This window comes from Octopus sinensis, linkage group LG4 (genome assembly GCF_006345805.1).
Source record: "Octopus sinensis linkage group LG4, ASM634580v1, whole genome shotgun sequence".
In the NCBI taxonomy this organism is placed as follows: Eukaryota; Metazoa; Mollusca; class Cephalopoda; order Octopoda; family Octopodidae; genus Octopus; species Octopus sinensis.
The window spans coordinates 148,940,395-148,957,361 of record NC_043000.1 but is presented as its reverse complement, the minus strand read 5'-3'; the positions used below and the strand labels follow the sequence as shown (position 1 = coordinate 148,957,361).

General features: G+C 35.6%; 1 protein-coding gene across 4 annotated transcripts; it reads left to right on the top strand.

The window, feature by feature from the left end:
* The first annotated feature begins 2,267 nt into the window (after nt 1–2,267).
* On the top strand, nt 2,268–16,642 carry LOC115210779 (uncharacterized protein C15orf61-like). 4 transcript variants are annotated; one of them, XM_036502555.1, is made up of 3 exons: nt 2,268–2,705; nt 10,987–11,327; nt 16,374–16,642. In XM_036502555.1, the coding sequence occupies exons 2-3, from the start codon at nt 11,012–11,014 to the stop codon at nt 16,499–16,501; spliced, it is 444 nt and encodes a 147-aa protein (XP_036358448.1). In that variant the 5' UTR covers nt 2,268–2,705; nt 10,987–11,011; the 3' UTR covers nt 16,502–16,642. The 4 variants fall into 4 exon arrangements, with proteins under 4 accessions (XP_036358448.1, XP_036358447.1, XP_029635362.1 ...); XM_036502554.1 differs by lacking the exon at nt 2,268–2,705 and adding an exon at nt 2,755–3,157 and having other exon boundaries at nt 10,986–11,327; XM_029779502.2 differs by lacking the exon at nt 2,268–2,705 and adding an exon at nt 2,755–3,160.
* The last annotated feature ends 325 nt before the right edge of the window (nt 16,643–16,967 follow it).

Genomic DNA, 16,967 nt, shown 5'->3' with positions numbered 1-16,967 from the left:
ACTCCGGTTCAGAACCATTCATCTGGAGGATTCTATATCGCTTGTCTCAGCTAGTTCTTTCTCTTCTAATTATACTTGTGTCGTAGTTAGCAAACGGCACTAACCTTTACTTATATCTAATTAAACACATTAATTATATGTAGTGATTAATTTCCTTACACCATCTTCATTACATTATTCGGCAAGTTATATCCATTGCACCTTGGTCCCTTGATGTACATTTGTAAATATAACGACGAGGGTTAATAAAATATTTGGCAACTCAAACTTAGTGTAGTCGTTGTCAACACACGCGACTTACCGAACTTGTGAATAGCTTAAGAATATAGGACTAACCACCACACTAAACTACAAATAACACCCTGATGTCGTCTCAAAAAGGGAAGAGCTTATTTGAAAATGTAGTCCACATACACCAAAAAGACGAAGAGGACTGATCAAGCAAGGCTAAACAAATTATTCCCATTACAGTCTCTAGTTTCCCTAAAAACATTCAATTTTTATACAGGCGGGAAATACGTGTGACGTTTGTTTAAAAAAAAATGACTCCACCCATCATTTTATTGGCATTTAAATTATAAACTCCATAAGCGTATACTATAAACTCTATCCCCAAACTCTAAACCCCGAACCCAAATAATCCTACTTAAGCCCCCTAATCAACGATGCTTATAAAATGTGATGAACTGTATTTTTGCAGGAGCAAAAACTAAAATGACTCGGATCGTCAAGAATTTGTTTCGAAAATTGTCAAATTGACAAGTGATTGAAACTCAGAAATCAATATTGGGATGATTTTGCCTCAAACTCTCTCACACATTCCGTTGCGTTCTGGGTTCAAATTCCGCCGTCGTCGACTTTGCCTTTCATCCTCTCGGGGTCGATAAATTAAGTACCAGTTACGCATTGGGGTCGATGTAATCGACTTAATCCGTTTGTCTGTCCTTGTTTGTCCCCTCTGTGTTTAGCCCCTTGTGGGTAGTAAAGAAATATATATACCGTCAAACTCTGGTCCTGGTTCAAAACGGCGTTAAAAATAATAGATATTATGAATTGATGTATTCAAAACCAAAAATATAATTTCATACAATGCTAAGAAATAGTTTAAGGGATGAAATAGATTTCAGAATAGTAATTTCTTGAAGCTGGCTTCATAAAGTCGAAAATTCCAGTCAGTAGTAGAATAGAAAGATAAAAAAATCCCACTTGAGTTAGGAAAAAAACTGAAAGATTGTCCACGTGGACAGGCGTGAACCATATACATTATATACGCACCTACGTATTTACGTGTGTATATATGTGGGTGTGTATAGCTAACGGAGGGAGGGGTGGATGGACGGACATATAGATAGATAGATAGACAGACAGACAGAGAGAGAGCTAGATAGACAGAGAGATAGATAGATAGATAGATAGATAGATAGATAGATAGATAGATAAATAGATAGACAGAGAGAGAGAGAGAGATAGACAGACAGACAGAGAGATAGATAGATAGATAGATAGATTGATAGATAGAGAGAGAGAGAGAGATACATAGACAGATAGATAGATAGATAGATAGATAGATAGATAGATAGATAGATGGATAGAGTTCTATTCCTTCGGTTTATACGGTTATTTGGTTCGCAACTCACCGTTCAAAGTGAAATTGTGAAAAGTAAGGAAGATAATAAATATGATTATTGTATTTGTGTTTGTTCGCGTGTGTATGCGTTATGTCGAATATTAGGTTTTAACTTGTAATCAAATTAAAGAGCTTTGTCTATTCTTTCAATAATGCTTATTGCCTATGATCACATATACCGTGGTGACATCAAAGTTAAAGAAGAACCAGGGATTATTCTGGTTCCTCTCTTTGTCTTCCTTTCTCGGTTTCAACAGTTGCTCTGTGTATACAAAGCTAGTGTTTCTGCTGAACTTATTTCTATTTAGAAGTTGATTTAATATAGTAATTTTCATTTCCAGAGAAATAAAATGGACATTTCAAACTACTATTTTCGAAATTACTTGAAAATATTTAACAATATATATATATATTTTTAAAAACCCTTTAGTTTAGGGTGTACTATAAAAAGAAAATGAAATACTGAAATATGTGAGAAAGAAAAAATAAAAAGTTCGAATATATATATATATATATATATATTATATATATATATATATTATATATATATATATATATATATCGGTCATGCTGGAGCACCGCCATATGTATATGTGTGTGTATATTACGAAGCAAAGAGTGCTCAATATGCTATGTAGAATAGATATTGATCCCATTGATTCCATTTTCTTGTCCAGAAAAGCCTACTGTTCGAAATTTTAAAGCTTTCTCCTACGCTAGGTCGCCGCACTTCCCTAGTCTGATGCTAAGCAAATATCGTGCGGTATTTCATCTTTATTTATTTAAACTAGGAAATTATACTTTGGGCAATTAGTGCAGGAAACCTCACTTGCCGAATTGCTCCACCCGATTGCAATCGAAATTCTATGCAGGCTGCAAGGACTAACTCCAACTATTTCACATTCAATTACAAAATACATTTGAACACAGAATCTACAATTTCCACTAGATTCAAAAGATATTGTTGAAATGGATATAATGATAAAGTAAATTGTAGATTTTCATTTTCTCAGCACGTAGCAGACATGGGCAACCTTTTTTCAAGAAAAGAACTGCATGTGACATGGTTCATCGTTAGGTGAGTCGCACCACTAAAAAAAAAAAAGAAAAATTACGATAATTTTTTTTATTAGGTGTGCGATAGAAAAAATTTCTCTGGTCACAGATTGCCCACAATTGTTGTAGAACCACAGATCAAGATCCCTATTTCACAATCAACCACGTGATATCGTGGTTGCTTAGCCCTACATCAGCCCTTATAGAGCAGATCTTCGATTAAAAGCCAGCCGAAACTAATTCTTCTGTTTGTATATAAGGGATTCGACTGGGACTGTCCAACTGGCCTTTCCTTATTTTAATACAGCACGGTGGGATTTTGAAAGATTTTAGCTGCTATTTCTAGCATGTCTATCATTTGACTGCATGTGAGAGGTACCATGTGAGAGAGGTACCATGAAATTGTTGTACCGGATGTTTGAACACCCACAATGCACTGCGAAGCCGTCAGCGATGCAAGCGTGACCTCCACACACGGCAAGTATTTTATTGATCTTCAATTACCTTTTTTCTCATTCTAATCATTAACTTGTAGAGTAACCCACTGACTTTTGAAATTTAAACAGCTTTCATCTTATAACCTCAAAGATATTTTAATTGTATTTGAGTGGGCTTATCTTTCTTTCATTCATTTCTCTGCAATCCTTCACTGTCGTCTGTTAAGCTTTTTAAAAGTATTACGGGCAGAATATTTCAATTTATTAGTTTCTTTTTATATAATTTGCAAATTTTATTTTACAACAACATTATAAATACTAAAAACTACCCCCTTCGATCATATAATAATATATTCTTAATTAAAAGTTGCCTTTCACATTTAACGTGGTAAAATATTACCGTGGTTTGATTAACCGTTGGTTTCGATGTTTGTTTTTGTTATTATCGTTCTTGTTTATTGACTTCCAACTGTTTTCGTTAAATTATGATAAAAACTATATTCAGACACGAAACGTAAGATTTCTTTTGTTATTTGTACACATCAATCATCAGACCAATTTTCTATATAATCACAAAACAACCTGTCTTAACTAGATTAGTTTAATTTTTAAAATACTTTCCTTAACTTTACGGGTAGAGTACGTTGGTGGTAAAATGCGCGTGCCTTTCCGCGCCTTCCTATTATGAATTCTCAAAAAAAAGGTATCAACTTAAACATGTTTCGAAGTCCCAGTAATTCCTTATTGTCTGGTTGAATCAATATTTATTTTATTTCATTGGTTGTGTTTAAAACGGTTGCAGATACAGGTTTCTATTAGACACGAGGAAGGAATAATGTCTTTCTGAATGAACTATGCCATGAGATCTCCAGTTATGATTCGTTCTTAGCGATGTCTAGTACCAGCATTTTGTGCAAACTTTACATCTGCAATGTATTCACACAAAGCTGAGTGCATTATGTAATCGGAAAACTGAAAGAATCTTACTTTCAGTTCTTTATAATGCTCACTGGGAAAATTTACCTACATTGGTATTCTTACACCGTTGCTGGATCTGGTAGAAACAGCAGCTAACTCTCAAAGCACACCCTACTATATTTAAAAAAGGGGGAAGGCCTGAGAAAAAAATAAAATATATATCTGGGGGAAAAAAATGGGATAATCTTGGTTAGAATGTCTTTGAGTCTCGGTCTATTCGATCATTAGGAACCAACAAGGGAGCGTTACGCGATCGCTCATCCTTCTAGAAATAGCAGTCAAATATTCCTCAAATTAGACTTTATTATCTTTAAAAAAGGAAATAAATAGTGGGAAAAGGCTCTGGACATAGGTTCTTTCGTTTTAGTTCTTAACTCATTTCTGCTTCGTCGTTCGTGCAGATTTCATCTAAACCGTTCTAACTCCGGCTACGATGCTTTGGAAGCTCACCTTCCTGCTAATTAGGTAACGTAAGCTATTATTAAATTACTTCTGAATCCTTGCGAGGATTTGAAAGACTTTGTCGGCGATCTTTGAGTTTAGTATTCCACTTTCACAAATGTGAATCAAACAGCTTAGTATCGTTTTGTTTAGCGATCGACGGTCTTTTGTTAGTTTTTGGAGAAGTGGCTATTTTGATTTGTAATTAAGATAGGTTGTTTTGAATGTGAGTGTATGTATGTGTGTTGAATTAAGTTTAGTACTCTATTTCGTCTAGTATTTTACTCATTCAGTGCAAACTCTCTGAGGAGAGTATGATAGTATCAGGTTGCTTAGAATTTGTGTGTGAAAAATGAACGGCATACAAACAAATTTCTTCACCAGCCTCCTTAACAAAATTTTTCTACCTGCCGATTGATAAAAGTAACAATGGAATACTGAACTCTAAGGGTTGCTTTAGTTTAACCTTAATGACTACATGTCTATCTGCTGGCTACACCTGTGTGTCTGCTGACTGCATCTGTATATCTGCTGACTACCTGTGTATCTATCTGCTGACTACTCCAGTGTATCTGTTATTTACCAAGTTTTCCTTTTCTGTCAATAACCTAGCGATTTCTCTACAATTCTTGTGCACTCATAGTTTACATTGAATCTATAACATAGCTTGGATCTTTACCTTTTTGCCCGGCAGATTTACAAAAAATAATTTTTTGTAGATCCCATAGTTTTCCTATCTATTCCTTTTCTATTGAGCATAGGCACTTCCCTAATGTTTCTTGTCCAGTCTTCTTTCTTGTTGTTATCTTTGCTAGATCTACTTGAAGCCGCTTGGTTTTTGGAATTTCTCTAAATAAATATTCGACAGATTCAGTCATCTGAACCGAACCTCGATAAACGTCTTCCTGTACATTGAAACCTTCGCTTTATAACTCACACGTTGCTGACGGTGTCTCTGTATAGGGCTTGCATGCCGTTACAAGCCATCCAGCCAAACAGTTTTTGAAAGATCTGGGGTCCTGGCTTCGAAAATGAAAAGATCCCAGTTTTTTTTTTTTTTTTTTACTCTTTACTCTTTACTCTTTTACTTGTTTCAGTCATTTGACTGCGGCCATGCTGGAGCACCGCCTTTAGCCGAGCAAATCGACCCCTGGACTTATTCTTTGTAAGCCCAGTACTTATTCTATCGGTCTCTTTTTTGCCGAACCGCTAAGTGACGGGGACGTAAACACACCAGCATCGGTTGTCAAGCAATGCTAGGGGGACAAACACACACACACACATACATACATACATATATATATATATATACATATATACGACGGGCTTCTTTCAGTTTCCGTCTACCAAATCCACTCACAAGGCATTGGTCGGCCCGAGGCTATAGCAGAAGACACTTGCCCAAGGTGCCACACAGTGGGACTGAACCCGGAACCATGTGGTTGGTTAGCAAGCTACTTACCACACAGCCACTCCTGCACCTGTTTTGTATTTTTTTGCAACAATCAGACTATAGTTTGCGTTACCCTACCAAGGCCTTCTCTAGATCACTGAGTGCAAGATAATAGTGACTTTTAACGAAGAACTTCTGCAGTTGCCTCACTGGGAAGAGGGCGCCGGTGATACAAACCAGTACAAACTCAACTGCATCTCATCTCAAAATATCCTAATCAGTTGTGGTATAATTCTTTCGTAACTTGGCCTGTCAGTTTGATGCCTCTGCAGTTGCTTTTTAGAGCATCTCCTTTGCTTTTAAAGCAGCTGTTGGTAATATTACTATGCCACTCATTAGGTATGACACCTACTTATGTAACTAGTGCACTGGATATTTCCAGCATCTCAATGACTATCTTTGACATTTCAGCTGCTTTCCCTGCCTTCTAAATCCTTGGTTGTGTTCATCAACTCTTGTCAAACTGTCCAACACATGCCAGTATGAAAAGCAGGTGTTAAATGATGATGACAATGATGTCAAACCAATTATTATATAAAACTAGCAGTATCGCCCGGCGTTGCTCGGGTTTGTAAGGGAAATAACTATATAAACATTTTTAGAGTTATAGCCAAAAAAATAGCAAAAAAAATGCATTAAAAATGATGGTAATTTTTTTTTTATTGTTGACTCATCGTAGACATTTTTAGAGAGTTACTTCCCTTATATAATAGCGAAAAAATGCATTAAAATGGGGGAAAATGATGGTAAAATTTTTTTTAAATCGTAGACTCATCGTAGACATGCGCTAATACCCAGAAGGGCTAGATATGAATCACGACTATAAGATACCCGCTTTTGGTTACACGGCACCACAAAATGTGGGAGTAGTTAGGAATGTAAATCGTAGGAGACAGACAGCACACAACTTCACTTTTGTATATAAAGATGTGCATAAAAATTCCAATGAAATGTAAAAGATAGTTTTGGAATAAGCATACATGTCATAACATTAAAAATTTCTTCAGATTTCTGTTGGATCTACTTGGAGTAGACCTTTCTACCCACTCCTCATTCTGTAACTTTTTGTAATAAAGTTTCCAAACTGCTTTAATTCTGCATCAGTGAGGGTAAATGCGCCACCGTCATTCTGTACACCTTTCTATCTCGCAATGTCTTTATTGGCACTGACACTGCTTTGCAAGAACCTCTCGCCACAGGACATTGGTAAACCTCTGCAACAAGAAATTTTCTCTTTCTGTGTGTGTTAATATGGACATACTGTTCTAACAAACATTTTGCTTCCTTCCTTTTTACCTACAATCTGTCTATCTTTCAGTACTATTTAAAAATGTGCTGTTCTTACCTGGCCAAAATTGTTGTTTTCTGGCTTTCAGTTTGTTTAAGTGATGTTACATATTTGTCCAAGTTATTGGCCTAACTGTCTTAACTTTTTATTAGTTTACACTATCAAGATTGAATCCTTAGACACGAGAATAAGGTGTCATTTCTGCATTTGCACAGACTATGGTATAATTGCATAATCTGTAGACAAATTCATTCACATGCGTTACTATTAGGCTGTCTGAAAACCTGAGTATAGTCTTCTGAAAGAAATTTGATTTGAGAGGAAATGATTATACTAAAATATATTTTTAATGATTTAATTTTATTTAAAGCCTGTATTTTCAACTAATTGCTAATTTTAGAGACATCACTATTTGATTATCTAAACTTTTAATTAAAATTATGTTTAAAACAAAGATCTGAAGAAATTTTTAATGTTACGACGTGTGCTTATTCCAAAACTATCCTTTACACTTCATTGGAATTTTTATGCACATTTTTATATAATAATTGGTTTAACATCATTGTCATCATCATTTAACACCTGCTTTTCATACTGGCATGTGTTGGACAGTTTGACAAGAGTTGATGAACCAGAGGACTGAACCAGGCTCCAATATCTGTTTTGGCATGGTTTCTATAGCTGGATGCCTTTCCTAATGCCAACCACTTTACAGAGTGTACTGGGTGCTTTTTACATAGCACCAGTGAAATCATTTGGTAACTTACAAGACCCTTCAACTGAGGGGTGTAGAATTGAGGGAGGTAGCTTTATACCAGGTGGTGAGATTTTAAAGTATGATAGAAAGACAGGTGCAGGTGTCTTGCTGTAGGAGAGAGGCCTTGTTAAATGGCAGTTAACTTCAACACAGCCTTCTAAGCATAAAAAGGCTCTCTAATCTAGTTTAAGGGATATAAAACTTCTTTACAAAACTTAGTTATTTCTTGCAGAGCAAGGGAAAATACAAGTAAAAGCCATTCTGAGACTCTATTTAACATGTTTTAACAAATCATTATAATCAAAAAATAATGACTGATCTTGTAAACTTTCACTGAACAGACATTTTTCATTTATTGACTTATAAAGAATTGAATGCAAAAATGTGTCAGTTTTCCAGTTATACAGCATACACAGCTTTGTGTTCGTAGCAAGAGTAGGGCAAGATAAGAAACCATTTATTTAAATAAAACTAGATTATTTTTTTTCTGTGTTCTATTTATATCTCATTTCTTCCTTGATATTTGCTCAAAGCAGTTTCTGTATTCACATTAAGGCTGTCATGGTCTAATTCAATCAAGAACCACTTTTCATTTTCGTATTCAATAGAATTTGTGTAGTTTATAAACCTGTGAATCAAGTTACAGAGCACTTCATTTTAGGACAGTGTTAGGTCTATCTTCTTGTTCATATACAAAACAAGGCTTGATTGCTTAAATTTATTATAATCGCATTAGTGTAATATCTCCCATGCAAAAGTAGGAGGTATAATTGGTATGGAACTTGGTTTTTTTCTAAATGTCACCCATTGACTTAGAAATGTGATATATATTTGGACAGTTTTTGTTTAATAAGAATGACTAGGTGTGTATAGTGGGGATATTCAGCAATGCCCATTGCATGGAAACTTAGTTAAGTAAGCACTAGCAATTTTGATTTAGTCAGCTAGAAATTTATATTTCAGTAACCTTTGTCAACTCTAAACAGGTTTATGACTTTAGAAGTAGTGATACAATGCCTAAAAGAAACCACAAGTCCTGCCTTTCTCTTATCCATTGTTCAAATTGTTCAGTCTGTTCATTTGAGTAAAAATCTTATTATTTGAGCAGTGTTTCATCTTTATTGCTGGACAGTTGTGCTAAGTTTTATTACTTAAAGCACAGCCTTCATTCAAAAGACAGTCACAATTTAGCTATGGGAAATTTAGATGTACTTTAGTAATAACAAACCTATCTTTGTGCTAGAAATAGCAGCGAAATTCTCCTAACCCATACTCTATAATTTTGGGAAAAGGATGGATAGATTGATTAACAGGGCCCTACATTTACAAAAAGATAAGTTGGTCATAGCTGGAATGTTCTTGATAATAGGTATGCTCAATCGAAAATATTAGAAAATTTAGACTTGCTGCTTGACTAAGAATTATTAAAACACTACTACCTACTCTTCTTCAATATTTTGTAGGTGGTCTAGTAAAAATAGTGCAGTTTTAGGAAGTATATATTCATTCCTGACGACTTCTTAGGTACCATTCTCCACCTGTCACTATTTAACCTTGTCAATTTATTTACCCACCATGTCTTACAAAAGGTCATGCTGCTTTTGTATACAAAATATCTAACACCAGTCATAGGTAATTACTAGTCCTCCTAAGTAAATTTTATAGACTCTCTTATTCTGTTTTCATTTCTCCTTTCCTCATCATCATCATCATTTAACGTCCGTTCTCCATGCTAGCATGGGTTGGACAGTTCGACCGGGGTCTGGGAAGCCAAGAGGCTGCACCAGGCTCCAGTCTTATCTGGCAGTGTTTCTACGGCTGGATGCCCTTCCTAACGCCAACCACTCCGTGAGTGTAGTGGGTGCTTTTTACGTGCCACCTGCACGGAAGCCAGTCAAGGCGGCACTGGCTTCGGCCTTTCCTCCTTGTTGAAAAGCTATAATGTAAGCTTCATCTCTATGAAAGACAACTTTCCTGACTCAGCCAATAATTCTCCTAATTGCTCTGACTTTCAGCTTCACAGAATTGCATCCATCTGAAAATTCCTCCTTGCTTTTATGTTCACTCCAATTTCTAATGTACAACAATAGAAATTAAACACTAACTGCTTGGTTTAGCTATAGGTGTGGTGTAATCCTTTCTCTTTAAGCAAACAAATAAAAATATAATCTTTACTCTGGATAGTATTTCAAGAAATAATATTTTGATTACTAATTTAAGGGTGAGTGTAACTAACTTGTTAACTTAGATCTCGGGTGAATACCTTGAAAATAATAAATAGGATTTATATAAAACAACAGGGGAACTTACTTTTACCTCTTTATTTATTGATTCATAAATGAGGGTGAAAAATTAGATATTAATTTAATAATACCATCAGTTTAACACCAAGTGGCTTAGCACATAAAAAACCAGGGAGACAATACAAATTTATACTTAAATATAAGTGGTTAACTCTAGTGCTAAAAATAGCTCCTTTTTCTGGTATAGCCACCAAAGTTGTTCCCACCAAGAAATAACATTACCCTCAACGTAAGGAAAGTGAAATACAACGAAAAGATAGATTAATGCTGAACAATTGTTTCTTTATTAATATAATATGCAATTATACTCACATATTTATCTATAAATCATCAGCGGCATTTGTCTTTGATACAATTTATTAGACCCTCATGAGTGTCAAATACCCATGCGGTCCAATCGATTGCATACATAGTTGTGATTCAGGTTCCCCGCCAAAAGCATGGTAAGACTTAGTGGAAACGAATACTGCATATAATATTTACTGCAGCATCATTAAATTTATAAATTCATAAATGAGGGTGAGATTAAAAGTTTTAGAAATTTATTTTTGTTTTTTGTCATGAAATTAAAATTTGTTAAAAGTTGTTTCATGAATATGTAAAAGATAACATTTTAAGGTAAAATTTCTTTATTTCTCTGTTATAGTGAGGAAATATTTGGTTTTATTTAAATGAAGGTGGTAAACCAGATTGTACAGAAAATTCACCTTCGTAGCTACCCAAATAGACCTTTGGCATCAGAAGTTCTCACATGCCACCTTCTTCAACGCCAACATCCATATTGGACATCGTTCAGCGTTTATAAAAAATCAGTGTGTAACGACCATTTTGGCCTCTCCCATTTCAACTGGACTGTTGGCAAATACAACTATCATATTTTAAGAACTGGTTGTTTTCCTTTTATTAAGTATCATTGTACCAGACGACCTTATGAAGATCTGACATTTGATAACACATTTTTCACTTTTCTGAAGGTTATTAATTTAGGTAAGTACCTGGCTTTGAACTACTGTATTTACTTGTGTACAATACTCTCTTTACTCTTTTACTTGTTTCAGTCATTTGACTGCGGCCATGCTGGAGCACCGCCTTTAGTCGAGCAAATCGACCCCGGGACTTATTCTTTGTAAGCCCAGTACGTATTCTATTGGTCTCTTTTGCCGAACCGCTAAGTGACGGGGACGTAAACACACCAGCATCGGTTGTCAAGCAATGCTAGGGGGACAAACACACACACACATATATATATATATATATATATATACATATATACGACAGGCTTCTTTCAGTTTCCGTCTACCAAATCCACTCACAAGGCATTGGTCGGCCCGAGGCTATAGCAGAAGACACTTGCCCAAGATGCCATGCAGTGGGACTGAACCAGGAACCATGTGGTTGGTTAGCAAGCTACTTACCACACAGCCACTCCTGCGCCTAAGTCTACAATGTGAGATATTTAATACAAAATAGCAGTCAAAATTTGAGGAAGCATTAATATATTACTGACTTTGTTTAGAGTAGGGGTATGGTTTGTATTATATTTGAGATTACATTGTACTTGAGTAAATACAGCATGTAAATGAACTTGGATTATTCATAATATGTTTGAAAATTACTCTTTTCTACTACAGCACAATTTGCAACCCATTTTTTTTACTTGTCTAAAAATAACTTACATTCAAATTAAATCAACTTATTTTAATAAATTTGAAATTGTCAATCATAAGAATTAATTTCATTTTCCTTATCATTCTAAGATTTAGTTGCAAAGGTGGTGTGCTGACAGAATCACTAACACATCAGACAAAATGTTTAGTGTCATTTTGTCCATCTGTGTGTTCTGAGGTCAACTTAGTCTTTCACCCTTTCAGGGTCAATAAAGTTAGTACCAGTTCAGCACTGGGAGTCAATGTAATTGACTAACACCCTCTCCAAAAATGTCAGATCTTGTGCCTATAAAAAAAAAGTAGAAAACATTTTAAAATTTAGTTTTATTCTGTTTCTTCATCATCAACATCTATAATAATAAATGATAAAAAAAAAATAATAAAAACTTCTTTACTCCACTGACCTCAACCCAAGAACTAAAAAAAAATTCTATTTTCTACAGTAATCGCCCATGGCATTCCATAAATACTGAAGTAAGCTGTGCTGAACATGATTAAATATCAAGTATTGTTTTATGAAATAATTATCTTGTTTAAACAATGACACTAAGAAAATGTATAAAAGAGAAATAATTTAGAAGTACGTTGATAGTAACATTACAAATATGTCATACTGGTAAGTCTACTTTTTATACAAAAGAAAATCTTTTGTAGAAAAGCAATATAAAGAAAATGACAATAATAATAATTTCACACCATGCTCTCTTTCACATATTTGCAAAATGCTTCCTTTAAAAAATTCTACATTAACAAAAACTTGAATTCATCATCATCATCATCATTTAACGTCCACTTTCCATGCTAGCATGGGTTGGACGATTTGACTGAGGACTGGCGAACCAGATGGCTGCGCCAAGCTCCAATCTTGATCTGGCAGAGTTTCTACAGCTGAATGCCCTTCCTAATGCCAACCACTCCGAGAGTGTAGTGGATGCTTTTACGTGCCACCTGCACGAGGGCCAGTCTGGCGGTACTGGCAACGGCCATGCTCGAAATGGTGTTTTTTACGTGCCACCTGCACAGGAGACAGTCCAGCGGCACTGTCAACGACCTCGCTCGAATGTTTTGTTCACGTGCCAGTAGCACATGAAAATTCATATAGATAATTTAAGTGACTGCAAGTTTGCATAATAAATGAGAAAAAACAGCACTTCAAATCTAATTTACTCTTCCCCATTTTATATTAGTTTACTTCAGCTTATTTCTGCTGAAGTTACCATTTTACATTAATAATAAACATCTAACATCTATGATTTCCCCCCAAATTTATCACCTATCATCATTTTACATCTGCTTTCCATGCTGGCTTGAGGTAGATGTATCACCATAGTCCAAATCAGTTTTTTAATTTGAAGTTGCTACCCTCCTAGACAGATCAGAGATCTTTATCATATATCTCATTTTTGACATGGTTTCTATGGCTGGATGCTCTTCCTTACATGAACAATTTACAGTGCACTAAGTGCATTTTGTCATTATACCAACATTAGTGAGGTCCTGGCCTGAAGGATCCTCTTCAATTTGCATTTTCTCTGTTCTTTTGACAGCTATTTTACAGATCATATTAGGTGCATTTTAATAATAATGAAATTATTGTATACAGTGCTCAGGTGCACCACAACTTGTCAGAAAGTGCATATAAAGTACATGCAGTAATGTACAAATGTCTGGAAAGCGAACAATGCATGAGTCAGGTACATGCTTGTGTGTGTATGGAGGGGAGAAAATCAGGTGTAGTGTTGGCGAATCTCAGAAAGCATGGAAGTTTTGAAGGATGCAGTGCTCCGACAACTAACAACTGATGCTGGCAGTTTGTTCCATGCTTCAGCAACTCTCAGCATGAAAAAATGTTTCCTGAAGTCATGGGAGCTGTGCTGTTTTCTGACTTTGTAAATATGTCCACGGGTATTAGATGGGTGGAGTTTGAAAAGGTGCTCAGAGTTATTGTTTGTACGATTTTATTGTTGCACCAGAACTAGAGAGATTGCCTTGTACCTTGCAAGGTTAAATGAACAGCCTTCACTATTTTACAGTGTCTCCTTTCATTCGTGGCAACAAGTCCATAAGAGTGAATAGCAGAGGGAGTGAGAAACAAAGTAATCAAGGGTGTGGAGAGAAAAGGTAGAGAAGGATGTGATAGAAGTGTAAAGGGAACTGGTTGATTCTTTACACTGTTCGGGTGCAACCAGTTTCCTTTCTTTTTGTTTCTAGAAACTACCAGTCAGGAACAAAACGCAACTTTAAAAATATATATGATTCTTTATTCTCTTATTTACAAATGAGGCACGTTGGTATATTGGTATCCACTTGGTTCGATATAGCAAGGCTGAATTTTAACATTTATAAGATTCTTACAACAAATTTAGCAGCAACAGAGCAGGTCAAATCCTAAGCCTCTGGGGCAGGAGAATAGGCTGATCACATGTTTAACACGTCCTTTCGCTTCAATCGCCGTGTCTCAAGTCAACGACGCTAACAAGGAACGCGATAGAATTTTCTTCCCCAGTCTCTAGCGCATGTGCATGAGGGAACTTCCTCAGGCCTTTCCAGAAGGTTCCAGCCCCGCACACGCACACTGGAAAATGACGTCACTACAGAAGTGTGACTGTGCTGCAGGGAGTAATGGAAAAGATTAGTGATGGTCATCAATAATAAGTGGCATGGTAATGTGAGTGTCAGCTAGCAACACAGAAAGGGTGATGGTAGAGTGTGTCAGATTTAAAGTAGTCAAATGTTATCAGATAAGGATAATGGTTGGATACTGGCAGCTTCAGTGCCATCCCTCATTACATGATTGACAAAAAGTACTTTTTAAACAAATTTCTGACAATATCATGTATAGCTGCTATTTTGTGTCCGTTAAATCTCTCCGTCTCTCTCTCTCTCTCTCACACACACAATAGTTGAATTACTTATTATTAAACATAACCACATCCTCTCTATCATTCAATAAATACCAAGAATTTGTTTCTACTTATGAATTCAGTAAAGCGGCGTGCTGGCAGAAACGTTAGCACGCCGGGCGAAATGCTTAGCAGTATTTCGTCTGCCGTTAGGTTCTGAGTTCAAATTCCACCGAGGTCGACTTTGCCTTTCATCCTTTCGGGGTCGATAAATTAAGTACCAATTACGCACTGGGGTCGATGTAATCAACTTAATCCCTTTGTCTGTCCTTGTTTGTCCTCTCTGTGTTTAGCCCCTTGTGGGTAGTAAAGAAATATATACTTATGAATTCAGTATTCATGTTTGAGATGATTAACTGTATCATGAATATTTAGAGTTACTGTGGAATTATTTGTCAGGTTGCTCAACCTTAAATTCCTTGATTGTATGATTTATGGTCCCAACTTAGTGACTCTGAATAAAAACTCTCCAACCTATGCCAGCATGGAAAAGTGGATATAAAACAATGATGACGATGCAGTGAAAGTGTATGCAAGGACCTATGAAATAACTACAAGTATAGCCCTTAGCCAAGAACAAACAACTTTGTTTTTGTTAATCTGGAAGAGTTCTGCCAAAATCAGATGTCTGGTTCATAAGAACAGTTGTAGTTACTGATTTGAATTAAGATTAGATTCTATAAAGAATTTAGTATACAAGTGGATGTAAGCTATCTTGTATGATAAACTCAAAATTATGTCCTGTCTACTTGAATTATATTTTTTACTGTTCTGTTAACTTTACAATTTTCATGGTTTATTCTATTAGTTTTGATTACTTGCATTTTAATTTCCTGAATGTAATAACTTTTGCTATTTGTAACAATTAAAAGAGAGACTTAGATATAGAGATACCAGTTGACTGTATAATCTGGTTCACTAATGTTTCCTCCAAGTTTTTCTGGCACTTTCAGCAGCTTAGCAACCATTAATTACTGGAAGTGCTGTGCTTTTCTCTGACATTGTATTTGCAGATAATTTATATAACTGATTCTTTTGTTGATTTTAACAAAAGTTGGTTCCTTCTCCAGTCTGATCTGGCAGTGTTTCTACAGCTGGATGCCCTTCCTAACGCCAACCATTCCGTGAGTGTAGTGGGTGCTTTTTACGTGCCACCGGCTTAGGTGCCAGGTGAGGCTGGCAACGGCCACGATTGGTTGGTGCTTTTTACGTACCACCGGCACGGAAGCCAGTCAAGGCGGCACTGGCATCGGCCACATTAGGATGGTGCTTTTTACGTGCCAACGGCACAGGTATCGCAACTACAATTTCCATTTGATTTTTTGATGTTGATGTACTTGACTTAATAGAACCCTCAATAACACATCAATGCCATTGAGTGCTTGAGTGTACATATATCTTCAAGTTTTTGTTACAATGATTCAATGTCTAAATATTTTTTTAATTTTATTTTTAAACCATAGGTGTTCCTACATTGGCATATGGCATTGCTTGCTGGATGTTGGTCAGATATCATGAAGATGTAGAAACTACAAAAGGCACCGTTCGAATATACTTCCTGAATAAAGAAGAAAAAAATTCACAGTACTGAAATAACCATTTACTTTTTATAAACCAATCCAACAAAATCCTTCTCATTTGGGATTGCCATACGGATGCTGTTTATTTCAATATAACCTAAAGGACTCTTTTTTTTTTTTTATATATGTTAGGCTAGAGAAATGTCTGTCCCTCAGATATACCAATTAAGCTTTGTTGCATCAGTATTTGTATTAATTATAGTGATAGCTTTTGTTGCGATGATATGTCATTGCAGCTGCAAAGCTTATGCTCTTGCATGTAGCAAACTTTCTAAACTTGCCAGCAATGATATTCATGCCAACAAAACTTCTTGACAACAATTGTACATTCCTATGTAAATTTGCTTTATTTATTATTTTTATATTTAAACCACAAAAAAGTAATTTTACTTTTTGAAATGTTATTTAATTATATAATTTAAAAGTATGTTTGTTTTTTGTTTTTTTTTTTACACGTTCAACTTTGCATTAATATCT